Source organism: Kwoniella shivajii, chromosome 5 (assembly GCF_035658355.1).
Source record: "Kwoniella shivajii chromosome 5, complete sequence".
NCBI lineage: Eukaryota > Fungi > Basidiomycota > Tremellomycetes > Tremellales > Cryptococcaceae > Kwoniella > Kwoniella shivajii.
The window spans coordinates 1,298,267-1,324,242 of record NC_085912.1 but is presented as its reverse complement, the minus strand read 5'-3'; the positions used below and the strand labels follow the sequence as shown (position 1 = coordinate 1,324,242).

The 25,976-nt window shown below is 42.0% G+C and overlaps 7 protein-coding genes across 7 annotated transcripts; 3 read left to right on the top strand and 4 right to left on the bottom strand.

The window, feature by feature from the left end:
• Positions 1-970: 970 nt before the first annotated feature.
• IL334_004228 (uncharacterized protein) lies at positions 971-4,028 on the bottom strand (the record flags this gene model as incomplete). Its single annotated transcript, XM_062935950.1, has 5 exons — positions 971-1,939; positions 2,001-2,207; positions 2,275-3,673; positions 3,733-3,793; positions 3,872-4,028. 5 exons carry the CDS (start codon positions 4,026-4,028, stop codon positions 971-973), a joined length of 2,793 nt encoding a protein of 930 aa, XP_062792001.1.
• A 1,809-nt stretch (positions 4,029-5,837) lies between these two features.
• IL334_004227 (uncharacterized protein) lies at positions 5,838-7,474 on the bottom strand (the record flags this gene model as incomplete). The annotated part of the gene is made up of 4 exons (XM_062935949.1): positions 5,838-6,074; positions 6,203-6,500; positions 6,587-7,129; positions 7,209-7,474. 4 exons carry the CDS (start codon positions 7,472-7,474, stop codon positions 5,838-5,840), a joined length of 1,344 nt encoding a protein of 447 aa, XP_062792000.1.
• Positions 7,475-8,495: 1,021 nt separating this feature from the next.
• Positions 8,496-10,374, top strand: IL334_004226 (uncharacterized protein; the record flags this gene model as incomplete). Its single annotated transcript, XM_062935948.1, has 8 exons — positions 8,496-8,579; positions 8,832-9,347; positions 9,416-9,538; positions 9,599-9,801; positions 9,864-10,012; positions 10,080-10,151; positions 10,211-10,293; positions 10,357-10,374. The coding sequence occupies 8 exons, from the start codon at positions 8,496-8,498 to the stop codon at positions 10,372-10,374; spliced, it is 1,248 nt and encodes a 415-aa protein (XP_062791999.1).
• Positions 10,375-11,464: 1,090 nt separating this feature from the next.
• On the top strand, positions 11,465-12,457 carry IL334_004225 (uncharacterized protein; the record flags this gene model as incomplete). The annotated part of the gene is made up of 3 exons (XM_062935947.1): positions 11,465-11,805; positions 11,924-12,149; positions 12,335-12,457. The coding sequence occupies 3 exons, from the start codon at positions 11,465-11,467 to the stop codon at positions 12,455-12,457; spliced, it is 690 nt and encodes a 229-aa protein (XP_062791998.1).
• Positions 12,458-12,867: 410 nt separating this feature from the next.
• IL334_004224 (uncharacterized protein) lies at positions 12,868-14,243 on the bottom strand (the record flags this gene model as incomplete). The annotated part of the gene is made up of 5 exons (XM_062935946.1): positions 12,868-13,141; positions 13,216-13,285; positions 13,349-13,727; positions 13,865-13,938; positions 14,126-14,243. The coding sequence occupies 5 exons, from the start codon at positions 14,241-14,243 to the stop codon at positions 12,868-12,870; spliced, it is 915 nt and encodes a 304-aa protein (XP_062791997.1).
• A 1,425-nt stretch (positions 14,244-15,668) lies between these two features.
• On the bottom strand, positions 15,669-18,050 carry IL334_004223 (uncharacterized protein; the record flags this gene model as incomplete). The annotated part of the gene is made up of 5 exons (XM_062935945.1): positions 15,669-16,238; positions 16,307-16,733; positions 16,797-17,028; positions 17,084-17,248; positions 17,297-18,050. 5 exons carry the CDS (start codon positions 18,048-18,050, stop codon positions 15,669-15,671), a joined length of 2,148 nt encoding a protein of 715 aa, XP_062791996.1.
• Positions 18,051-23,425: 5,375 nt separating this feature from the next.
• IL334_004222 (uncharacterized protein) lies at positions 23,426-25,793 on the top strand (the record flags this gene model as incomplete). The annotated part of the gene is made up of 3 exons (XM_062935944.1): positions 23,426-24,412; positions 24,480-24,710; positions 24,777-25,793. 3 exons carry the CDS (start codon positions 23,426-23,428, stop codon positions 25,791-25,793), a joined length of 2,235 nt encoding a protein of 744 aa, XP_062791995.1.
• Between the last annotated feature and the right edge of the window lie 183 nt (positions 25,794-25,976).

The window sequence follows — 25,976 nt, the reverse complement described above, 5'->3', positions numbered from 1 at the left end:
AAGAAGTAAAAAACTATCGAAAATCGAGGAAGATGGCCTCGATCTTGATAGGTCTCTACTTTGTTCCTTCCTTGTACTTGTCTATCCGAACAGTATCCTTATAGAACCTGTGCTTTCAGAATTGATATTACTCGAGGTGGATTATCGAAAAGATTAACAAGTTCCGACGCGGTGGCAAATTCCGTGATCCGCTAAAGATGAACGAGCAAGTGATATATTTCGTGAAGGCTTGAATAAAAGTGATCTGTATACAAGTCGAGCCCCTTGGTTGCTTATAGCGGTGATATTGTATGCTTCGATGCGATGTTAAAGTGTGAAATGTGAGACACGATAGGCGGATGGTCTCTTCGATATCGTAGTTTCGATCATCTTATTTTATCAAACGTGCACTACTCTCATGTTCATTCGGTGGAGGTCCGATCAAATCAAATTTCCGCGAATTGTATGGTGAAATTCACGGTCATCCGATATCTCTACCTGATCATTCATCGAGATTCTTTGTTCGGCCCATGATCATTTCAAGCGATATGCAATGCAGCTCATCTGAATGAGCCAGGACACGATGCATGATTTCTCTCGATGAAGTACTATTACAACATGATTACGGTATGAAAAGCTGAAATCGAAAAGCGCTTTGGGGGATGTCTAGTAAAACCCTAAAAGAACACGAACGGAAAATATTGTTGATTGAGTGGAAGAGAAAAAACAGAAGAGATGAATTGCACGAAAGATGAACTTCTGTGATGGTAAAGATTCTACAACCGAAGAAGACAGGTGATATAAATCAAAAGAGTTGATGGCGCAAAGAAATATGTGTACAACGTGAGAAAAGAAAATTTAGATCTGGTATGAATGTAATGTTGTACAAAAAAATGATTTGATGTGGAACGCTTTTAACCTTCTTTCCGACTGGGATTCTAATGTGAATTCGTGATCTTTATCATGCTGATGAGGCTTTTCTGATTCTTAATTACCAGCCATGTAATCGATAACTTGTATCAGTTGTATCTCTTCTTCTCGCTAATTCCCTTCTTCTCTCCCTCTCTTTGTGTAGTTCATCACCTTCAGTCGACCTTCTCATCATTGCAGGGGCTTCTAATCCTGGCGCATCACCGTCACCATTAGTATAGGATGGTGATTCCGATCTTTCACCTTCTGCGATGGTGAAGTTCACGCTTGGGGTACTTTGTTTCCTCTGAATAGGCAACATTGATTCTGGTTCAGGTTTTGACGATTGATGATGATGTTGTTGTTGCACTTGTTGTGTCACAGTTGCTCTAGTCAAAGGTTTCAAGAAGTTTCCGCCTCCTAATACGTTTGGGGTAGTTCGTCGTCTAGATGCCTCCAGTGGTGGTGGTGGTTGTAATGGAGGTGGTGGTGGTCGGGGTGATCGTGGTAGATTTGTGATTGCTCCTGTATGTGAGGAGGGCTGTGACGTATTTGGACTAGCTCTTGCTGGGTTTGATGTAGTCCTTTCCATTCCTTCTCCTCCTCCTCCACCGCCTCCGCTTCGAGAATATTGAGTAAGATTGATAGCTGAATGGTGAGTTGGTAATTTCGATATATGATTGGAAGGCGGTGGTCTGGTCAATCCAAGCGCACGAGGTCCTCCACCTGATGACTTTTCTCGTTCAAGAACGACATTTCTTCGAAGTGATTCGGACATTTCAGCTACGATGATCTGTCTCCTTCTAGTAGTAGGACTCATGGGTTGGACATAACCATATTCGTTCAATCGTCGACAAGGTGCGACAGCCTGAGTTGGTTGAGGTTGCTCTTTGGGACTTGCAGCTTGAACGGGAGGCGCTAGTACCTTGGCATCTCGTTTAGCAGCAAGGGCTGCGATTTTCTGTTTCGTTTGAATATTGTTCAGGTATTCCATATCAGCGTCACTTTCTTCTTCATCCGAAGATTCCATTTCCACCGTAGCTTTTGCTTTCTGTTTCGGATGGTACGATATCAGCGAAGCTCATCTCGTGAATCAACAACATAAGACTAACCTCTTGACTGCTCTTTTGCTGTTTCTTTTCCTTAACAGTTTCTAAAGCATGTGGAGGTACAGTGACACTGACACCTGTTTGTACAGGCATAGCTACGGCGGATTTGCTGCGCAAGAGAGAAGGGCCGGGAGCAGGTGAAGAAGCTAAAGAAGGCAATTGGACATGTGTAGGTGAAGGTCTAATCAGAGGAGCATCGTTGGCGGATTGCTAAAGACGATTTCGGCTAACATTAGCATAACGGGCGAAATGATGCGAGTCAGAAATCACAATTTACCAGGTTTACCATACTGGCACCTCTTTGCAGAGCAGATGCTAACAAGCCCTGATTACCTCTTGTACCGAATATCTGTTGTTTCGCAAACATTTCTCTTTGTCTTTGAGCTTCTAATTGAGCTTCAATCTTGGCTCTTTCAGCTGCCGCTCTTTGCCTTTCCTTCTTTGACATTTTAGTCAAGGGTGTAGGTGCGGGAGGTGGTGGTGCATCTTTATGTTGATGTGAAGGTTGACCACCGGTATGTGAAGGTTTTCTGGTCAACATAGTTAATATATCCGTATGGTCATCTGAAGTGGTTCGACCTGTTCTAGGACGTGACGTTGATCTTCTCCTATTCTTGTTGTTGGAATCTTTCGATCTTGCATCTCTTTCTCCTTCTTGAGTTCCGGTTTGCTCCAATTGAGATTTTTGCTTTTTCAAACTTTCTTCTTCGTCGCTCCAATCAGCATCATCATCTTCTTCACCTAAATCTTCTTCTTCATCTTCCCAGCCACTCTCTTCGTTATCCTTTTTGGCAGAATGTTGCTCTGCCATTCTTCTCTTTTCTGCGTGATATTTCCCTTTCATTGTGGATAGAGAAACGTGTCTTTTCTGATGAGCATGATTTTCAGACGGTTGTTTACCTTTGCTTATAGTTGACGAATCTCCCGAGCTTCTCCTTCTGGCGTGTTTACCGTTCGGTAGTAACGACGGAGTATTGGTTGGTTTGAGTGGGATTGCAGGGGAAGTATGTGATGGATGTGAAGAATCAGATTCACCGCTACCTTTACTGGGTGAAGATTGTACGAAGAATTTACTAGTTTTCTTTTTCGGTGAGCTGGAAGTTGTATTCGACTGTGTATTACGTGAATTACGTCTTGATGGAGTTCTGATTGGAGCAGGATTCAAGGTCATTTTGTTACTGAAGACGTTGGCTTCTTTTTCAGTATCTTTTTCCTCTTCCAAGACTTCTTCTTCCAATGGAGGTGGTACGATAGGTGAATTCGTATTCGTAGATAACAACCCTGAAGTAGACATACTACCACCTAGACTACCTACTCTACTGGGTACAGGAGTAGGTTCGACCAACCTAATTTCAAAATTTGCTACTGGTGTATCAGGTAACGATAATGTAGGTGGGGGCGGTATGGAAGAAGAAGTAGTTAATGGAGGTAATGGTAGATGTTTCTTTGCATCTTCCACCCAATCTTTGAAATTACTACTTTCATCTTTTTCTAATAACAATCGAAGTGCACCTCCAAATGTCAATTTTTCTGAACTTTTACTTCGATGTAATAGTGGTGATGGATCGACTGGAGTGTTGATCGACGCTGAAGCTGAAGAAGCCGTTGTACCTTGTGATGACATTGATAATCGCCTTGTAGCATCTGAGTTCGAACGTCTTGGTTGTCCCCAATGTCTAATCGAGATATAGCCCATCAGCTGACATAGATGAGGTGAGCAGCATGGTGGACTTACCTCCAAGCTAAATTTTCCAATCTTTCGCCATCTTTTACCAAATCAGCTGCTCTTGTAATGACTATATTTGCAAGGCATCTGTCAGATTTTTTATGACCGCAGAATAAACTTATGATTGCAGAGAATTCAGTCAACTTACCATTCCATATTTCTCCAGCGTTATTGTCATCTCCTGGTTCTCCCACAGCCAATTCATCACCTAATGCCACAGCTGGAGGGGCAAGTGACAAAAGTGGAACATAAGGTTTATTTGATCTTATTGATGTACCAGATGGCGATGGAAGTGGATATTCCATATTGTTGATATTGATGTTCATCATGCCTTGATGACGCACTGGACAAAGCAGGCAATGAGGGAGAGATGTCAACCAAATTGTAGAAGGGGGTTATTCCGTGAATATAAGGATGATATAAAGGTCAGATAGATTTATAATCGACAAGACAAGACTAAAGATGGAGAACCATTGTCATAGAACTAGATGATAAGGCTAGAGGATTCTATTATGTTAAAATGAGTACGAAGTCTTGTGAAAAGTGGGGAATTGAGGTAGTGATAAAATAGTCAAAAGTCTGGAATTATAATATTGAGTATTGTCTTTTTACCGGCGGCAATGCCTAGCCTTATTTCATCAACCTGAGTTTTATGGGGTTTTTCCCGGATGTAATGGTGTAGGAAGGAGAGAGAGAGAGAAGAAGAGTCGAGAGAAGTGGGGGGTTTGATTGTTCGGAAAGGTGATTATAAAGGGTATATATCTATATTGTATGGGAGCCGTAAGTGTTATAACGGAGCGAATAGGATAGGACAGGGTGGGTGGGTGGGTGAGTGGGTGGGTGGATGATGAAACCGAGTTGTGAATGATTATGATGGTCACGGGGGTTGTGGTTCGTGGTCTGTAGTTTCGAAGTTGGGCACTTTGAAAGGGATCCCCACTTCAGAGCCTGGAATATCTGGTAATGGAAGATCAATAGTTGACCCGTGGGGGTGTGAATGGAGTAGAGTGTGATCCTGAGTGTGAATAAGCCAAAGGATGTCTTTTAATGAACTGGGGGATCAATGGGGTTGTGGGTCTGTGCTGATTTGGAATTTGATTTGATCGCTCTTTGGTAATGGTTGAAGAAATCAAAGATGGAGGCGAAGCGTGTTTCTGAATTGAGTTGAACGACGATCCGATTGCACAATCCTCAATATAAATGTGTGTATGTATATCGACTCAGTGATATGATAGGTCGTGATGAAGAAGGTATGTATGTACGTATGTATGTATGCCCTCGGAAATGATGTATGTTCAATGGGTTTCACAATGCTTGATGATGAAAGAAGTTATATCCGATGAAATGCAATTTTGATTTGCATGGCAGAATATCATCTAAACCAACCTTAATAACGCGGATGTAATACCCAATCCCAATTTTGTACATACGGTAAACACGGGTATGCGTAGTAATAGATGAGAGTGGCTAGTAAAGTAGCGTACCATAATTACAGGATGATCATCGTCACATACTCTACAATACGACTGCCACTGCCGCCTCCAAATAAAAGACTATGCCCCGCATAACCTCCTTTGAGTACTAGTTTCATTCGGTATCAAAATTCATAGCATCAGTACCCGGTCGAAGTTTCGGGTATACTTCGGGCCGATAATCCCCCACCTCATAGGTAAAGTAAGTACCTTTTGTGCTAGTACTGATAGTACACAAGCACATGACCATGACCAAGACTGATAGATATAAACTACCGAATCCATGCGTCTGTACCTCTGCATTCCCTCCCACAAATGACTTTGGGGATAGTTTATGGAGCCCAAATGGGGTCTATGAAGTAAATGCGGTAACGAAAGGAGGAACGATGCAGGAGGTAGTATCCCAAACATCATGGGGTTAGTTACCTTTAGCCTACAAGGGGTAATAATCGTTCTTCAGGTGAGAGTTTCGCACTTTACGCTTGGACCTATAACTAGTGACCTCGGCGCCAAACATGTTAGTCGAGATCGCCCCTGCCTTGGTCCTTTAGTACACGTCATTGACAAATTCAGCTGTAGTCTCAGATTTAACAGTGGCTTGTTCATACATGCCCAATATTATGCTACTTTCGTTTTATACCGTTAGGTAAAACCATCTAAGATCTCTCCGATAACCCAAACACTTATTCCGAACAGTACTAACCCTGACATCCAGAGATATAGATAAACCTGTTTAGCCATGAATTCAAGATTATATCCTATACTCAACCATAGCGCTTGACCCACAACCCATAGTAGTATGAGGATTATCGTCTTCGATTTGGCCAAGTGCAATTGAGGTATTATGGGTGGTATGAGGGGTAAGAACCACATGAAATACTGGAAAACAGTAACGTGTTAGCCGAAACATCCCATTCGGCGTCATCATCGACAGAACGAGCGAACCTCAATGATTGAGGATGAATTTCCGTGTATGTTCGGAATGTAAGGGATGAGACAAAACTCACTTGAGATGTACAGACTTTATTGAATACGATGAAAATAGTAGTTTGGATAAACATTGTAAATTCTATTCCTGTTATAGGTTCTAATATGAATCCAGATAAAAGGACTAATGTATTTTGAGGTAAGAAAGAAGTGAGGGGATGTCTTAAGACTCTTTCTATCATAGTAGGTATTGACGAATTGGTGGATGTGGGAAATAGAGACAAATAGATTGGATAGAAATAAGGTGAGAAATTATGTCTGTGATCTAATCGTTTTAAATGATATAAATATGTATGTTCCAAGAATGGTTCACCCCATCTGGATAGAATCCGACATTAGCTTTTGATCTGTACGAGGAGCTTAATCGGATAAAGGATAGAGAATAAAGAGAAATACAGACTTACATAGACCACAGTAATCCATTAGTCGAAATCAACGTTAATAAAACGATGAATCCGAATCGGAAAATTCCTTTGCCAAACCAACCGTGTCTTTTAGACAGGAAGCTCCATATAGTAGGGATATAAATTGCTGGATAAATCTTCCAGCTAATTGATAAACCCAACCATATAGCAGCTTGTACAAGATCGCCTTTTCTCAATTTTGATAAAGTCAGAATGACAAGTAAGCAAATTATCGATTCTGGTGATCCACGAGTTGTTATATTCATTACGAATGGATTTAATGTCCATATCAGATGTGTTGACCAGAAATTATCTCTTCTCGTCGTTGAGGTTGTCGTCGTTGTTTGAGGTATGACTGTTGATTTTATCGGTGTCGTCATTGATTTCGGTGATGGTCTTGCATTGGGTAAAGAAAGTAGGAGGGAAGGAATGAGGAGCGATGTAAATACCAATATCAATCTACCTAATAAAGGATAAATGAGAGTAGGAGATATTAGAAGTGGTAGTAAAGGTGTATATCGAAACGTTGATCGTTCATACGGGCTTATAAAATTTCATCATCAATATCAGCATGTACAATACAGTGCTGTATGGATCTTGATTTTAGACAGAAAGCACTCACTCTCCTATTTTGAATCCTGATAAGTCTATCAACCATCCTCTGGCTATATTACCTTGAGGTTCATCAGGGTTGAAAATCAATTTGGCACCATCACTTATAACTCTCCAATCTACATCTGTATATTTTAATCCACCATATTGTTCAGGATGGTTATCGACATGTTGTGCGTAGACAAGTAAACCAAGTTGAATAGTAGCTGAGAGAGCTAAAATATGTGACGTTTTCACCTTGTATAGGAATTGAGATGACTGAGACGGACTCTTCATCTCCGGTTTCGTTGATTTCCCATTTGAATTATATAGCTATTTAGAACAATCGATGGAAACAGTTACATCTAGACTTCATCTACCAAAATAAAATAGGACATATTTTATGTGTCTTTTGTGGAGTCCCACTTCGGCAACGGACCATAACTGTAACAGAGCCACATTCGGTAATTCTCCAACCACGCACCGAGCACCACGTGTGAACAAAGCACAAACAAGAAAACACGCGTTTCAGGTTTCATGATTTAAGCGTAAAAAGGAGGGGGATTTAACCCTGTTGGGACCAGGGGATCCGTGCGTGCGTGATTTTTCATTATGTTAAATCATTTGTTGTTGATCCTGTTGTTTAGACGGTGCATTTGCCAAGGTATTTATTTATTTCATCTGGACATTCCCTTTCAGATAAAACAGGAGAAGGAGATTGGAAACGAAGCGATGTACTTGCTTGCATGTACGTATTCATGTGACGTGTGACGTATGATGTAAATGCATGCTTTTCATTTGTGACTAAAACCCCCCCCCTTAAGGTGTAACACATAAAAAGGAAGGGATCAAGTGACAACGTATTTCGAGTGACTAGAAAATCCGCTGTTGAGTGTTTTTTGATCCGCAGGGTAATCAAATCCACTCAATTCCAGACAGATAACGAATAAACGCACAAACCTCCCTTTTCCTTGGAAATCACTTTTTGTACACGCTTTGTTGCATTTGTTGCACTTCTCGTCACACATAAAATATATTATTCAACGTTCTTTCTCTGTTTTACTTTTTTATATTATTCGTATCAACTTTCTCTTTTTCTAGATTCAGATCTACTACTCTACGTTCATTACTCCCTACGAGCACAACTACGATTCTACCAATTAAGAAATTCTATCCTTTCTCTCTACCTCCATCAACGGATAAAATAAACTACTAGAATAACCAGATAAACGACTTGAAGTTGAACATACCCAAAGTCTCACGCTAGAAAACTCACCTAACAACTAGCCGACTCATACTCCCCATTATACGATCAAAAATGACAGCTATGATTACTCTATTCAATTTGCTTCCTACTCTCGCTTTACTCGGTGCAGCTTTATCTGGTCTCGAAAAGGTTCCTGTGAGTGATCATTCTGTTCTCCTCTTCTTCCACCTGCTCTCCACAACACCGACGTTACTCTCAAGCAGTCTGTGTCGCGCTTTATGGTCTCACCTCATGCTACTTCATACCACACACACACACACCTCATCTCACGATTTGGCAGTAAACAACTAAACGCCAAGGGTTTATTCCCTTTGATCGTCACTACGGCCATGTTTCGAATGTCTTGGCAAATCCACTGACATCCTTTGATTTTCACCTCTACTCCAGACCGCTTTAGCTCACGGATCCGCCGCACGATCACCTAAAGACATCCAGCATCGACATTTAGCTGCACGACAAAGAGTCTCTGAGAACGTCGCCAGGAGAGGTGCCGCATCCAAGAAGACAGGTTTGATCAGACGACAAGCAGATGGAAAGAAATGTAGAGTCAGAGGACAGCAAGGTTCCCTCGCTACCACTACCTCGACTTCACCTGCCGCTACCAGTGCAGCTGCTACTACCGAGGATGCTGTAGATGCTGCCGCACCTTATTCAGCCTCCGCCTCCCCTTCTCCTTCTCCCTCTCCAGTAGAAGCTTCTTCTGCTGCTTCCTCACCTGCGGCCACTTCTGCGGCTGCCAGTGTCCCAGTCACAGTCGGTTCAGGAGGTTCAGTCAACACCAACTCGAAATTGGGTGTTGCATGGCCTAACGGTGATTGGGCTCAAGGAGGTGATCTAAACTACATTGGTAATTACATTGGATCAAAAACCGCTTGGTACTACACCTGGTCTCCTTTCCACGTAGTGAGTGACTTCGCTCGTTTCCAGCCTCCGAGATCTGTGGTGAGATTTCTCACTGACCACGAGTTTAGGGTTCGGGTGACCAAGTTGGTCTTGAATACGTTCCTATGCTTTGGGGTCCAGGTCACGTTGGCGACTGGTGGGCTCAAATGGGTCAATGGCCATCTACCGTCAAGAACGCTTTGTTCTTCAACGTGAGTCATGCCTGGTCTCGAAGATACCTCAACGTCACCTGCTTATATGACCACATCTAGGAACCTAATCAAAAAGGTCAATGTGATGTTTCGGCCAGTGATGCCGTCCAGTACTGGATGAACGATTACCTCCCTCTTCGATCTAAAGGGATCAGACTCGGTGGTGCTGCACCCACGAACGCGCCTGATGGATTAGTCTGGGTTCAAGATTTCCAAAAAGCTTGTGTCGCAGCTGGAAACTCTGCTGCTGACTGCACTCCAGAGTGAGTTATATACATGTCATCCATCTGATGACTCCCACTAATGTAGTGACTCCCTCGAATAGCTTCCTTCCTATTCATTACTATGATACTTCAGTTGAACGATTCCAAGAATACGTCGCAAACTACCATCAACAAACAGGTATCAACCTCTGGGTTACAGAATACGCCTGTCAAGATTATAACAACGGTCCTCAATGCTCGGAACAAGATAGTAAGTCACAGTAACGTGTTCGTCTTCGCCGGAGACCCAGTGCTGATGGAGGATCTATGTTTCATAGCTTGGAACTTCCACACTCAAATGGCTGCCTGGTTTGACTCCCAACCTTATGTTGAAAGGTATTCTCCCTTCGGTAAGTCCGCTTCCGATTAATATTCGGGAATACACTGACGATGTCTATCGTTCCTACAGGTGTCATGAAAGACATGCAAGGTGTCAATCAAGCTAACGCTTTGATGAACCCCGATGGAAGTATCACTTCTCTCGGTGGATGGGTGAGTCGCAATCGTGTTTTCATTGACATGATTACAATTGCTCACTGTACTTGTCGGGAATAGTACATCACCTCTGCCTAGGGGATTTCTTCGATTCAGTACAGGCAGTCACGAGTTGACATACTCTGAATCGACATGATCTTAACGAATAACAAACGGACAAAGTAAAAACAGTGTTATGAATATTTCTTGCGTTTTCTGTATATACCAAATTTTTCTCTCCTATTTGATGATACCTTTGCTGGATGCTTCGGAAAATGAATCTCAACTTGATGTTGATGAAATGAATGAATAATGTTTTTATGGATCATGCATGGGTGTCAGTCGGCATGACGATGTCGTGACACAAGTGCTCGCGATGTTGTTAAGATACGTTTCTGGTGGAAGAGACTAGCCAGAATTTCGTTTCGAGGGGTGCACGTATTTTAGGTTGTTTCGAAATCTGTTACAGGCACATAACGTTGATTGGAAGAAACGCGAGAGGTATTCCGCATGGTCACGGTGAGTGAGAGGGTGTAGAATCGATCGAAATCCACTTGAACGTCATCTCATCGAGTTGTTTTCCTGTAAAGCCAAGTTCCGATCAGTGAGTATCATGGTATTGAGGAGAGATGCTTGTGCAGTACATTGCTGATTCCGGACTTTGGAGAGGAGAGCCAAGCTAATGCTTCATAGAAAGCCATTCCGCGAGTAGAAATAGGTTAATGGGAAATTAAACTTTGATTATGATATGTGATTTAAACCCTGAAAAAAGGTTAAAATGATCCGGGGGGTGGGAAGATAACTTTCTTATTGCGGTACTTGAATAAGCCTCACTGTAAAGATCGCATCGCCCCGCCTGATTTTCTCTCGTACTGTCTCCAAAGCAGTACAAGTAGATAACAATACGAGTAGTGCTTAATTCAATTGATTAATTAATACATTCAGATCGTTCATCCAAACTAAATCAAATCATACATCAAGAGATCTCACGTTCATTCAAATTCGAATAACATATAGCAGCCCACTCGTAAACCAATTCTCAAACCTGAACACTGTTTCCTCTAATTTGATCAGATCAATAATACGTTCTTCTTCTACAATCAAACCTCTTATCAAATCGTACCCCGCAACACCCAACACCCAACACCCAACACCCAACACCCAACACCCAACGTACACACACGCCAAAATGAAATTGACTATTCCATTTTCGATCACTTTCGTTCTTTTATCTACATTAGTAGCATCTTCACCTTCACCCGCTGAAGGGGGCAAATTCATCCCCATAGCAAGAGGATCAAGAGTTGATTCTAGAAGAGCAGTAGTAGCTATGTATCCTAGACAGAGTGCGTCGAGTGATTCTGGCGATGGATCTACCACTTCAGGAGATGGATTAACGACGTCAGGAGATGACACAGGAAGTGAAGATGGAGATACAGATTCTGATGCTACTGCTGCTGCTGCTGCTGAAGCCACTGCGACTTACACTTATGATGGATCAGGTGGTCAAGAGCAAGATGGTGGGCCTAGGTAAGTCGAGTCGAGTCAAGTTTCACCTTTTAAAATCGAAAAGACAGAACAGAGGAAACACCAATGCTGATCAACGTTGTTGTATTTAACAATTTTTTTTATTTAAAAAAAAAAATAGTCTTACAGCGGTCGAATCAGGTTCAACACCAGCTGCGAACGATTTAACTTCAGCTACAGCTGCAAACGCGGAAGCTACATCCGCTGATCCAAACGCTCAACCTTCAGCCGCACCTTCAGCTTCTGAATCGGCTTCTGAATCAAGTTCTCATTCCGGTTTGACAAATTATAATACTACTACTAGGAGTGCGACTGGTAGTGTTTCAGGGACAAGTGCTGCACAAACTGTGAGTGTTTTTTCTTTCGGGCTGAGTTTGGGTTTTCATACATGTTCATGATCCAATCCGCATCAAATCATTCGTGATGACTACGATTCCTCCCGATTTGGTGGAATGTCATGTATTTATACTCATCATTGCTTGAATTACAAAACACACGCTGACACATGATATCACATGTTACGTTTAAATAGTCCGCGACATCCTCTCAAGCAGCTTCAGCTGGATCTAAATCTGCTCTACCGAATTTGTCTCCGTTTTCTCTGATAACTGTTGTCATCGCTGGTGGATTAGGTGCAATGAGGATATTGGTTTAGGCGGCTCAGCAACTCTTCTTCTTTTACATTTTCACGGACTATCAATCTAGATGATTCTTTCTGCGCCCTCATCAAATCGTCAAAACTGTCAACCAGATTCTCTCAATGAGAACATCATTCATCTTTTCATCTGTATATTCAAACCCCCTATGCATCTTTGTATCGTTGTTGCTATGAATGAATTCTCAGATCAAAAGTTTTCGTTGATCATTCTCACAATTAGTAGGAACAAGTTCAGCCGGGTGACGATTCAACCGCTAACACGACCCGTCTATTCGATCCTAACAACATCATGTATCTAACACGAGTCACTAAGCTATATGATGATCGCAATCCAATATTTACATCCTAAGTCATCTATCTACATGTCCTGCACGAGATCAATCAAGCACTGAATGGGTATTTTTGATCTAAAGAATCAATCCTCCTCCTACTACCAACGCGCCGACCAAAGCTGATCCCAATGCGGAGTTGAGTTTGGTCATAGCTGAAGCTGAACTAGTTGAACTTCCACCTGAAGCAGCTGCTAAAGGAGCATTGTTTGAACTTGATGTGGACGAAGACGCAGTCGCGGCAGCGGCAGCGGAGACTAGTGTCGGAGCAGATGCAGATGCAGATGCTGTACCTACAGCGCTAGAAGTTGAAGTGGATAAGAAGGTGGAAGAAGAAAATTTAGATGATGACCTATTATTTTGGGATAAAGCGATTAATTCTTTGCGATCGAGATGCTATGAAAATAGGAATGGAATGGCACATACGTTTTCGATTTGGTAGACTTTGACTTTGATGTCGAAGAAGGTACAGCAGATGTAGATGATGCTCCACCACCTATCGAGTGCAAGTCATCAGTCAATCTGCTCGTGACTGTTAGAATAATAGATATAAACTTACCAGATGAAGTGTTTACGATACTTGATTCTGATCCTACCCCAACTCCATTTGCACCAGCAGTCGAAGTTTGATCTTGATCATTCGCAGAAGAAGCCGATGGCGAAGCTGACGCGGCAGCAGGTGAAGAGGAAGATGAAGAGGTTGAAGTGGAAGTCGAATCATCTTGGGATAAACAGGAGTTATCTGTACTACCACCAACTTTGATGTTTTGGATATAACCAGTTTGACCTGATGAATCCGTTACTTGAAAAATCAAATCTTCTCCTGAAGGTTGATCGACTTCCCAGTCGTATGAACCAGAAGAGATTGAATCTATATTTTGGATTGGAGTGGATCCTACATAGTACCCTCCTTGACCAATCGATAACGATACTGAGCCCTATAACGTTTCGAGTGTACGATGTTAGCGACAATCAGTAAGAATGATCGTGAAGGGATAGATTAAAGGATTGGTGAATTGTCGTTGAATGTCCGAGTCAGATTGAGAGAGGGTTGGTGAAGAGTACTACGACTTACGGTGGTACCAGTCCAGCTTATAGTAGCTTGAGAACATTGAACGACATTATCAGCTTGGACAGTTATGTTGTTCACTGCGAATTGAATTATACTTTATTAGCTGTTTGCATCTTCCTTTCATGGTGATGGAGAATATGAAGTTGGTGAAACGACTTCATGATCTGATGGTATTCTTTTGATTTTAGATTTGATGATCCATTGATCGTTGTCCTCTTTCTAACTGGCAAACAATGAACACCTTGAGAGAATTCCCGAACTCACCATAACCTCCTGCTAAGACATCTCCAATTTTACCTCCAGCTCTATCACCCAAAGTTCTCGCATCTCCAAGAGCGACCAATGCGCTCAGCGCAATGACAGTTTCTAGGTTGAAGATCATTTTTCGTGTCCGTATGAACTATGTTATTCGGATGTGATATGTGATATGATATGTGATTTGATGATGATGATCCTGATTTTACAGGAAGAGCAAGGAACGATATAAACGAAAGTGATTTATAAAGGAATGAATGTTTCGTTTTTCTTTATTTGTTCAAGGAAGATGAAAATAAAAGGTGAGACCTGCTCTGACGATTTCTTGAAAAGTCAATGATACTAAGACACAGTAAAAAAAAGGAAACGAAACAGTTGTTTGTGTATACTGAACAATCTCACAACTAAAGATAAAACAAAACTTCAAGAATTAGTAAAGCGTTCTCGCAAGTTTCTCTTATAGAATATCAAAGTTATACGATGCATGATCCATACAAAAAGATGATACGCGTATACTCGTGCATATCAGTCGAAATGTACATAATCTACTTTGGAATCCGCAATGGATCTAAAAAAAAGAGTATGAACCGAACTAATCCGCAAGTGCGAAAAAGGAAGAATACCCTACACCACGTTATCGCGTTTCATCATTACCATCCTAATATCAACCCCGATAGCACAAACCCAGGAGAGAATCAAGACGCACAAAGTAATCTGGGGGTAGGGGGCTCATGTGAATGAGCGGATGGACGTAAAAGTGACTATGAAAGGAGAAGCAGAAAGAGAGAGAAATCCCAAAAGAGAACGCGTTAACTTCATTCACTAAGATTAAAATGGAACGCGTTTTAGTCGACTTATTTCGGTACCTGAATGTTAAGATCGACGTGACGTTATCTACAAAAATATTTACAGAGATTATGATAAAATGTTCAAGGCTATCAACGGCATCGTACATTTCAGTAATCTGTTCTGAATTACCTGTCCTGGGTCAATCACATGAAACAGCTGCATAAGAGATGTGATGATCTATTCATATGTATATAAATCATTCACACCCCTGCTTCTTTCTCTCTTCTACAACGAGTTTCGCTTCCACCACTCTCTGTCTGATATGAACATGTGACGCAAAAATATAAAGTAATATAACAACAAGTAAATCGAAGCGTATGGTGTATGGTGTATGGTTGCAAATGTATTTGTTAAAAGGGTTGATGAAAGGTTGAAAATCGTCCATTCCATTTATCACCAATCAAGAAGGAAACGAAGGTAAAAAGGTAGTTATGATTTAATAGTGAAATGAATTGGAATGGAAAGAGAGAAATAATGCGAGTGATAATTTACAACTGGTGGTTATGATGTATGATTGAATAAACGTGTATGCAGGAAATAAAATGATGAGTAATCTTCTAGAATAGTAACATTATACTTTTGATTTTGGTGTAATTCTTGGTGATAGCTTGAATAGGAAAGACACGTAATTATATATCCGTCTCGATTCTATCATTCTCACTTGCTTCAGAGCGGGTCTCGTACTCCAACCTCTAACCCATCTCTAACCAGATAGACCTGGGAAATTGATTCTCAAATCATTAGGGTTCGGTTGTCTAGAAACGGTTTGGTGAACATGAGGTAAATGATGAGGTTGATCAGGATAAACCATATTCCCTGGTAGGACGTAAGATCGGGAGCCGTTGGGAGTATCGTGAGGATCTCCGGAATTGATCCATTGTCCTCCTGGTTGACCATATGGTGACAGATTGAGATATGAGTTGGCCTTCTCATCCGTGCCATGAGGTGTTGTAGCAGTGTTGGAGCTCGTACGATAAGCTGTTGGCGAGTTGGGATGTTGAGATGGTGTATGAGGGTTTGGATAAGCTGAGTGAGCATAGTTTGAGGAGTCAGAACTCGAGTGAGAGGTGAGATTAGGTGCCGAAGTAGAACCTGTAGGTGGTCCAGTAGATATCGAGGCACTATAATCGTGTTTGACGTAATCGTCTTCAGGCATTGGTGATGGTAACATTGGTTGGAGCGGACCAGGGATACCATAATTCGTGGACGAAGGATATGACTGGGGTGGTGGAGGAGGCGGCATAGGGCTTGATGGGTAAGGAAAGCTCGCAGACTACCAACGGTGTACAGGGTATGAGTAAGGCTTCCAACACAGAGAGAAAGTATCAGATCGCCACTCACGTATTTTCCTATGATTTTCTTCAAGGCTTGAGACAAGATCTCCCAAGGGAACACCTTTACATCTTTCTCTATGTTTCTTGGTCGAGGATTGGGGAAGTTCATGATCAACCTAAAGAAATCCTCATTTCCAGGTTTGCTTTTTGAGATTGTTATGGGTCTGAAACCTTCTAAGTTCCTCCTGATCCTGTTTTTCTCCTCTACCGTAAATCGAGTACCTACCAACGCCTCTAGCAAATAGATGGCATCAACTGAAGTGACGTAACAAGCGTTCTTGTCCTCTCGGAAGATACAGGAGACGATGATAGATTGTTGATAAGCAGGATATTCGGCTTGAGAAATAGGTTTGAAAGCAGCGTGAATCGTTGTACCTTCTTGTCGACGCCAGAACTGGACGAGACGTCGTCGTGCATGCCATTCCTCTTGAGTCCTATATTTTTGGTATTATTCGTCAGGTCCGAAGCACCAATGCAAGAAAAATGCCATAACTCACCATCCTTTTGACATCGTCATCAAATCTCCTGACATCTCTAACGCTGCTTTGTGACCAGAGTTGACATATGGAGCGGGTGCTGGAATACCAGGACCCAGTTGCGTTGATCGCATGAGGCTAGGTTGGAGTCCAGGAGTATAAGGTGGAGGAGCTGGATGAGGTGCAGCTTGTACAGAGTTTCCGGTTGCAGTGTACGGGCTTTGTTGCCAAGAAGCTACAGAGTCGGAAACGGCTAACAGAACAATGAGCTACTAAACAATTAATCGCCCAAAAGAAATGAAACTCACATCTTCCCGAAGGACTTGGGTGATATGTTGAAGGCATAGTCGCGTACTGCTGAATTTCCGGAGTCGAATATGTCGCAGAATTAGTGGACATAACTCGACGATGTACTTGATGAGGTGAAGGTCGAGCAGACTCGAGGTTGTCTCCTCCTCGTTTAAGTGGATTACCTGGGATGACGTGAGCGTAACTCTTCTACTCGTAAGAATACAATTCACCTCTTGATGCTGCATTGGTATAAGCAAAGTCTCCTACTGGCGCCGAAGCAGTTATGGCATGTTCTCCTGATAAAACTTCCACTGTGACGGGTACTCTATTACCATAACCAGTCGTCGCAGTAGTGAAGCTGGGTACTGTCGCCACCAGTGAGTACAGTTGGCCATTCGAGGAATCATCTGATTGATCTAGAGTTGATACAGCTGTGTGAACCGGATGGCTATTGAAGACAACTCGAAGAGCTCTAGTGGATTTTGATTGTGGAGATGGATTTGGTGAATTTCCATTCGAGTTGGGAGGCGGTGTAGTGGAAGGAAGATCAACGTCTGCTTTGATCACAACTTGTGTCCCTTGAGCACCTTCTCTCGGCCCCCATCCGAGAACGTTGATGGATCTATGATTGGTGGAAGGACCAGCCAGAGGCATGAGACCTGGAGTGCTAGTTGAGAGGTTGTCAAACTGATGAGTGATTTGAGGAGACATGTAAGACTTTGATGGATAAAAAGAAGATCCTGCAGTAGGATTGTTGGTATTGTATGCCGCGGTGTGACTGTTGCTGACACTGGTTGGAATGGGATTTGGGTCATGAGAAGAGAATGAGGATGATGCTGTTGGAGAAGGAGGCATGCCGAATGAGTCCATTGTTGTTCTAGGAATATAGGGAGCTCGGTATGATGCAGAATTCGGTGTAGGAGGGTGATATAATCTGGGTTGATTCACCGGATTATAGTGAGTCGCTGTTGAAGAGTGATACATGTCTAAGTGATGTGAAAGAGAAATGGTGATTTTTTCATTCAATCGAGTCAGTCAACTTGATCAACCATACGTACTTCCCAGTGCCGAATGACGAATGACGAATCGAATTTTTGTGCATGGCCAAAAGGAAGAGAGCCAAAAAAAACAACGCTAGACCAAAACTTACCTGCAGATAGATTATAATGCGGCAACAGAAGATGATGGAAAGACAATGGGCGAGGCGTATTCCAGCCAAGATTAGATCCGAGACAGCCGATAGAGAGTAAGACAAACCAGGGCAGGTGTCGCCAATTGATTATGAGTGGGTTGGATTGAATGCAACTATGTTAGCGAAAGAGTTCTCCCTGTGATTGATAGCGATGTTGTAGAGGGTAATAGTAGGTACAATGGTATATTCAAGTAAATGTGAGACGAAAGATTGGTATAATAGAATGAAGATATCAAGTCAAGATGATCGACACGAAGAAAGAAGAATGAAGATGAATGCGTAGTGACTATTCTTTCTATTTGGAAGAAGATTGAAAGATAGATCAAAGTTTCCGGGAGTGCATCATCACGATCGCCGGCACAAGGACGAGAGCAGGAACGCCTCTACTTTTCCCAGAACAGGGATGTGATGATAGAGTTACGTTTAAACAATTAAGCTAAAGAGCGCAAGAGGGAATACAAGTGTAATCTAAGAATCTTCCAATTGAAAGCGCCTCTTGACGCCTCTATTACGCCCAAGATCGGCGGATGAATGTGGGAACAGAACAGGGGAAGCATTTGCATATGAGGGGACATGAAGATTGAGGAAACAGGGAAGAGGGAAAAGCCCCTTAAGCATATGATCAGTCATGTAGAAATGGAAAAGTAGTGAAAATCATGAATTTATGATTTTCCTCTCTTTTTTCTGATTATGTCAATGATCGGAAACGGAGAATTTCGCAACACGGCAAAGGGACCCGGATGTGGTAAAAAATAAGGGAATCAAAATCATGCAGAAGAGAATAATCAGGGAAAAAAGGGGTATCTCCACCGTACACATACTCACAAGGACGGTTATATAGGAATGCTTGATCCGGTCAACAAGATCGAAAAAGAGATTCTCGAGGTGAATTTTTGTCAAGAGGTAATAATGTCGAACAAGAGTGTAAGAGAAAAGCAATGATGATGAAAGAAGATGATAAGAAATGAGAAATCAAGACATCGAAGAAAAGAGAGACATGGAAATATCAGAAAAGTAAAAAGCACAAAGAAAGGCGCGAGCAAATTTGGTCGAAAATCAATCAGATCCTGACGGAGATATGAATAGGTAGTCATCAAGAAAGAGGAGGGATCGGCGAGAAGAAGGCGGGTGTGCGGTACTTGATAGTCACCGAGAAAATCATTCTATCCATCCCAACCAACATGTCATCCGCACCCTCAAAACCACGCTTGTAAACGAATTGTAAAAAATGTCAACAAGTCGTTCATCGCCCGCCACGATTCTTTCACACGTGAAAAAGGATAAAAGTTCATGTGGGAGATCAAGAGGAGTATATGTTAACTGTTACCGTTGACCAGCTGTGTTGTGAATAGACTGGCTTGAACCAGGTCAATGCGGAAGGAAAAAGAAAGGTAAAATTCGTCATGGGCTTTTTCCCCTTTTCAGGTTCAAATATAAAATAAGGAAAAAAGAAAAAGAAAAAGAAAAAATGATAGATGAAGTAAGAACGCCACCGTCTGTTCTTCCCTTCTCGTCATTCCGGTTTACCGTGCCGGAAAAGCATGAACACTTCACGATGTATTACGATATGCCTAGAATAACCTTTCTCATGGGTTATTTCATCAAGGGTAAGATGAATAGAATTTAAAGTTATGACAAAATAATAATAATAATAAACAAAAAGGCTTGGCCGGATTTAACATAAACCAACCCAAATCAAAATAGAAAATAAAAATGAGGTAAATTTATAAAGATGACAAGAAAGATCTTAAATGAAAGTGAGTAACTCACGATACGGATTGTAGTTTAATTGAGGATTGAATGGAAAGATCTGTACGGAATAAACTCGGTTGTCTTCCATTGAATACAGCTGGAATGTATCAGAGGCGCAATCGATTGACTCATTTGGAATCAACTCGGGTATAAAAGTGGGCGATTTGAATGGGAACGTGATCATCTTGAAGTGATCACTCTAGGATTGTGAGACAATTAGTCACCGTAGATAAAGTCTAAGAAGAAAGTTTAATCAGCTTCCGCATGAGTACTGAATAGGAGCTTAACACTAAGGAAGATTATTTTGATAATAACGTGAAGTGGTGGTATGAAAGAAAGAGCCTATACTTACGAGAAGGTACGCAGAGGGGTATCAAGAATCAATACCTTTGATCAAATAGACAAATCAATGAGCCTTCTCGACTGTGTCAGGGGATGCTGTGAATAGAGTACTTACTAACGAGCCGCACGGGTTGACTGCAACGACAATGGTATCAGCCAGTCATCTCATCGGAGGTGAACACAAGTCAAACCCACAGATATGTATAGCCGTCTTGCAGGTATCGCACGAAGACGAAGGGGCTATGAGAAGGACAAGGAAGAACGAAGAAACATAGGGGTCGAGATTTTGAGGAAAGAGGAAAAAAAGTGGCAGGGAAAGGAAGGTGACTATTCTATCCCATTTTTCCTTCCCCACCCTAATTATTCACAATGACCGTGATGGTGATGTTCTTGATGATGGGGACAGGGTTGGTGACGATGATGGTTCGCTCTATGATGTCGAGTGGGGTAGCTGATTGCAGGGTATGATCTAATTCTTCATTAGCTACCATCAAATCGCAACATCATTTTTCCTTTGTTTGTTTCTTTGTTCTGCTAACATGTTGGGACTTTATTACTGACAGATTCATCTTAATTGACGCTCTGGCAACTCTATTCTTGGGAGTGGGGAAGAGAAAGCATTCACACATCGATTGATACTGATACATCACTGAATATACTTTTGTACGGAAAGGAGGTGAGAATCGCGAAGCATTCTGTTATCCAAAAGAAAAAGAAAAAAACATTCTTCTGATCTGTTAATCACTTTCCCCACCGAAATTCATCCCTTGCGATGATCGTGCTACGCTACACGGACCGTGCTTCTCTTCTCATTCGAAGTCTACACATATGGGTAAATCTGGCCTTTTTTACTTTTACTTGGAGATAGGGCGTCGAAAGGAGGTTTGCTACTACCGGTCAAAGATCTCCTTTCGCTACGTTGTTCGGGTTGACGTTGAACGTTCTGAGCGTGAAGATATACAGCTGCGCTTCTGGTTTTGTGCAATCAAAATCATCATATATCACAGGAGGAGGGATCACATGTATTGGGTCCTTTAAGATAAACGCGCTAAACTTACAGTAGCGAATCTGGGGAAAAGAAGTAATTGATATTTTTCTGTCTAGATATCGTGGACAGTGGAATCGTAGAGGTTCCAGCGAAAAGAAGGGATGTCAGAACAAAGCATATACAGTTGCCAATATCTACTTTCCATTTCAGTTCTGATCAAGTATTGACCATTCAAGTACGCAGTCTTGCTATTCACGGAGTCTGTTTATCACTTTTGGACCCTTATCAGCGGGACGTGCGTATTCACATTTTTCCCTCGCACTCAGGTAAAAGATAACAAGGGGATTATCATCAAGATTATCATGCCTTAAATCTCCATCATGGGTTGTGAACACAATGCATTTTCCCCACTTCGAGATGTTATCAATCAAAATCAATCAATCAATTAGATGCAACAAATGATCATTGATCGGGCATTTATGATCCGAGAGCGTGGGTATAACAAGGAGCTGTGATGAGTCATCACACACCCCGAATTGGAACCCCCTAATTTCTTTTGTGAACATGGCGTGTTCTTAACGAGTAGCGTTTCACAACTTCATCGCTCATATTCATTGAATCAGGATCTGACCTGATGAAACTGATCATACCTCGTGATGGATAGCTTGTGATAGTGATCTCGCCAAAGCGATATTGATGCGAAAGAAGGAGTTAGGCGATTTTACAGGACAGAAGGGTGCTACTATGCGAAAGGAGGGGTATCACGATATGGATGATCCACCGGAACGATAGTGCAAAGTGGGGGAGGGTTGAAGTAGATAATCGTCGTACGAGTCTCTTAACCCCAACTCGACATTCTAGAACCGATGACCTACAGCTCTGGTGAGGATCGAGAAAGCTTTTACATGGATCTCAAGAGGGTCAGAACATAAAGTATAATTCTCCTTTGAATAACTGAGATTGCGCACGGAGCGAGAAAGTACGCTTCGCGCTTTTCACACTACTCGACACTGTATCGACACAAGCATATCGACATGGCTACAATCTTCTTAAACATGTAATGTCGAGAGAGCTTATTGCTCTGTCGCTGGTACTGATAGCGTCAATTCTGCATTGCTGAACAAAAACAAACCTAGAAAACATGCAACTTAAGAATCTTGAAGTTGCTCCGGTGCGCTGTATTCGGGGATTATGATATACTGTTCAGTATTCGTACTGACACGTCTTTTTTCTGTCATTCGAGGCTGAATTCCTATGATCGTGTTGAGGTGAGAAATACTGTCTACCGTACGACTTTAGCTTCACTCAGTTTACCCTCAGATAGTGAAAACTGCTGAAGTCAATGAACAACTATTTCTGGTGACAAGAAAGTCGCTCAATATTTGGGCCATGTCTGTAATGGTTCATACCTAGTAGACCTACTTGTGGCGAGGTCACCATGGAGAAAGTCAGATTTAGTCATTTTGGTTTGGTGCTTGTCATCGTCAATAATGCTCAATCGATAACTCGTCCTCCCAAAACCTAGACCCCACATTCCTTTCACCTCTCTCATATCACTCAGGATCCTTTCATCCCCCCTTGACTCCCGGTAAACCCGTCTTACTTACTGTATAAATTCGTATAAAAACGAGAAAACTCACCCTTTGTTCTCTTCCAACTACAACTGACCTTTATGTGCAGTATATCCTTTGTTTGTTGAAGGAGAGACTTTCCTTTGATCACATTGCAATACGGCGTCACAATCGGTCGTTTCTTTTGTATCATTCCAACATTATACGTCAAGTACGGAGTTTCTTGTTGACCTATTACAGCGTACTGTGAAGGTAGACGGAATTTCGAGTCGATTTTGACTCTCGAATCTTGTGTTTGGTTGTCCGTTTACATATCTTTTAAATTGAATAAAGTGAGACACAAATCTTACCATCTCGAGAGCCTTGTATACGATAACGCCCTTATTCTGAACTGGACGTGAGTGACATTTCAGTATCACTGTGTCAAAACGTCTTTCAATAACCTAAACACAATTACTCTGACCACTTATAGTCACTTTCGCGTAAATAGAACCTCATATACGTACGAAGCATCATGTCATTACACAGGTATTTCGTTCCTGCCCCTTTAGCAACAGCTGTCCATCCTGCTCCTCCACCCAAGCCTAGACCTACCGGAAAGGAGAAAGCTCAAGAGAAGGAGAAAGAGAAGGAGAAAGAGAAAGAGAAGGAGAAAGAGAAAGAGAAAGAGAAAGAGAAAGAGAAAGAGAAAGAGAAAGAGAAAGAGAAATATGCCAAAGTTAAAGCAGATGAGAATGTTGAGCCTCAAGATGACGCTAACAAAAAGCCAGATGGAGTGAAGGGTGATGATGTTAAGCCAGTCCCAGCTGAAGAAGGGAAGAACGACGAGTCTCCCAAAGCAGAAGTCGAACTGAAAGAACCTTCTACACCTGCCACTCCTGGATCAATGATACCTGAACCTCCTACACCTGCTCCCGGTGCAGTTCAAAATGAACCTGAAGCTGGACTTGGAGTCCAGCAGGAAAGGCCTGAGGTGATCGACAAGGGAGAGGCGAAAGCTGATGTCCCCGCGCCCAACGTACGTAAACCTATTGAGCCGCCGGAATTACATGTTGATACCAAGAGTGTAATTGATCAATCAAAGAGTAAGAGCATCAAAGATATCACTCCTGAGCCTGACGAACCATCTGCGCCACTTGAGCCAATCAGACTTTTGGCTCCTGCACCGTTAAGACCACTTCGTACTAGACTCGATTTGCATCCAGCTAAACCTTATCCACCAATTCGTACTGATCCAAGAGGAGCTTATCACAAATACGCCAAAGCAGTAGGAAACGAAGTGATCTACGTAGACGTTACCAAGGATGGTTGGTTAGTCGAACAATGGAAAGAAAAAAGTGAAAGAGAAGCGTTAAAGAGATTAACTGGTGAATGGGAAAAAGACCTTGAAAGAGAAATAGAAAATAACAAAAAGAGAAATCAAGTGGAACAATTACCTACTACTGCTGAAGGTATCCTATTGAAATTATGGAATGTCTTAGCTGACATCAATAATCATGAGGCGAGTACAGAACTGTATTGTATCAAGTGGTGATTGAGGTGCTGATGTCACTCAACGGGTTCCATAGATCCCAGTTGATGCATTTTGGTCTAAATTCGATTGGACTCAAGAACCAGCTAAAAAGCATTTATTGGATATACGAAGGGCAACTGAAGGCGATGAGGACAAAGGTGACAAAGTAGTTCAAGACAAAAAGCCAGATGAGGACAAGAAAAACGAAGAAGATGTCGAATGGACCAAAAAAGGTTTGGAAGAAATCTTGAGTTCGGTCGGTGTGCAGTGTACCTACAATGTCGAAGTAAGTATTGCCCATGAATCGTATCTTACAATTAGACAGTGCTAATCACTTGTAAACCATACGTAGAAGCCTGTCAGACATTGGTCAGAAGCACCATGTGCATATCTTATTCTGTCACACAACTACTTCCTTTTGAGAACAGATATGTACATCAACTTTAAACCCGAAGAGAAAGCTGGTCAATTTGAAGTCTTAGTCACTTCAGGACACGATAGAGTATTTGGTGAGATGGTAAGAGCTCAACGGGAGAAAGACTACCGAGAGAGAAAAGAAAGAGAAAAGAAGGAAAAAGCAGCAAAGGAAAAGGCTGAGAAGGAGAAGAAGCAAGATGACAAAGACAGTCAAAACGATAAAGACAAACAGAATGGTGAAGTGGACAACAAAAAGGAGGATCACGAAGAAGGATCAAAGGAAAAGGGTGATAAAAACGATCACCAAGATGTAGATGGCAAGCCGCTTGATGTTGAGGATGAAAAGAGGCTCAGGCTGCACACTAAACTCAAACGCGAGGGTCTTTTCATGAACGAAAGTCCAAATGAAACTCCAACTCCAGGTACACCAGTCAGCAATGTCAAGTTGATTGATGGAGAAGCTATTGTCCGGGCCGAGCCAAATCCGGGAGATGACAAAGCCATAATCGTGGTTCCCGTTGATGCACAAGGTAAAAGTGACGACAAAGCAGGAAAGGACGATAAACACGATAACGAGAATGTTATCGTTCCAGGACCGAAACCTGCTCCCGTGGATGCTGAAGCTGACAAGAAGAAACAAGTCTTAAACATGGATGATATAGCAAAAGCTTTCAAAGCATTAGAATCAACAAACTCCAAACCTGTTGATCCAAATTCCAAGGAATCAGAAAAAGAAGATATCAAAAAGACTAAATTGGTTTGGACGTGGACGGAAAGATGTGAAATGTGGAGATGGAAAAATTTCGAAATGGGTTTAAATGATATCGCACCTGGAGGTTGGGAAGAAAGGGATTGGAAAGTCTTCGCTGATGATAGAGAAGTTTGGGACTATGATGCTGATGAAGCTATAGTAGAACAAGAAGAACAGGATATACATGATTGGTCGTTATAACTGTTCTAGAAATTCGCGAAACATCGCATCAACGTGCTACTCGAGGTGATCTCGTGTATCTTACGTCTTCGTACACGATCTTTCTTTGAATTGTCATACAATTTCCATGCATTTTAGATATTCCTCTGATTGATTCTAGCAGATACATGTTTGGTCCGTTATGCCGGTTGACGTCAAGCCGAT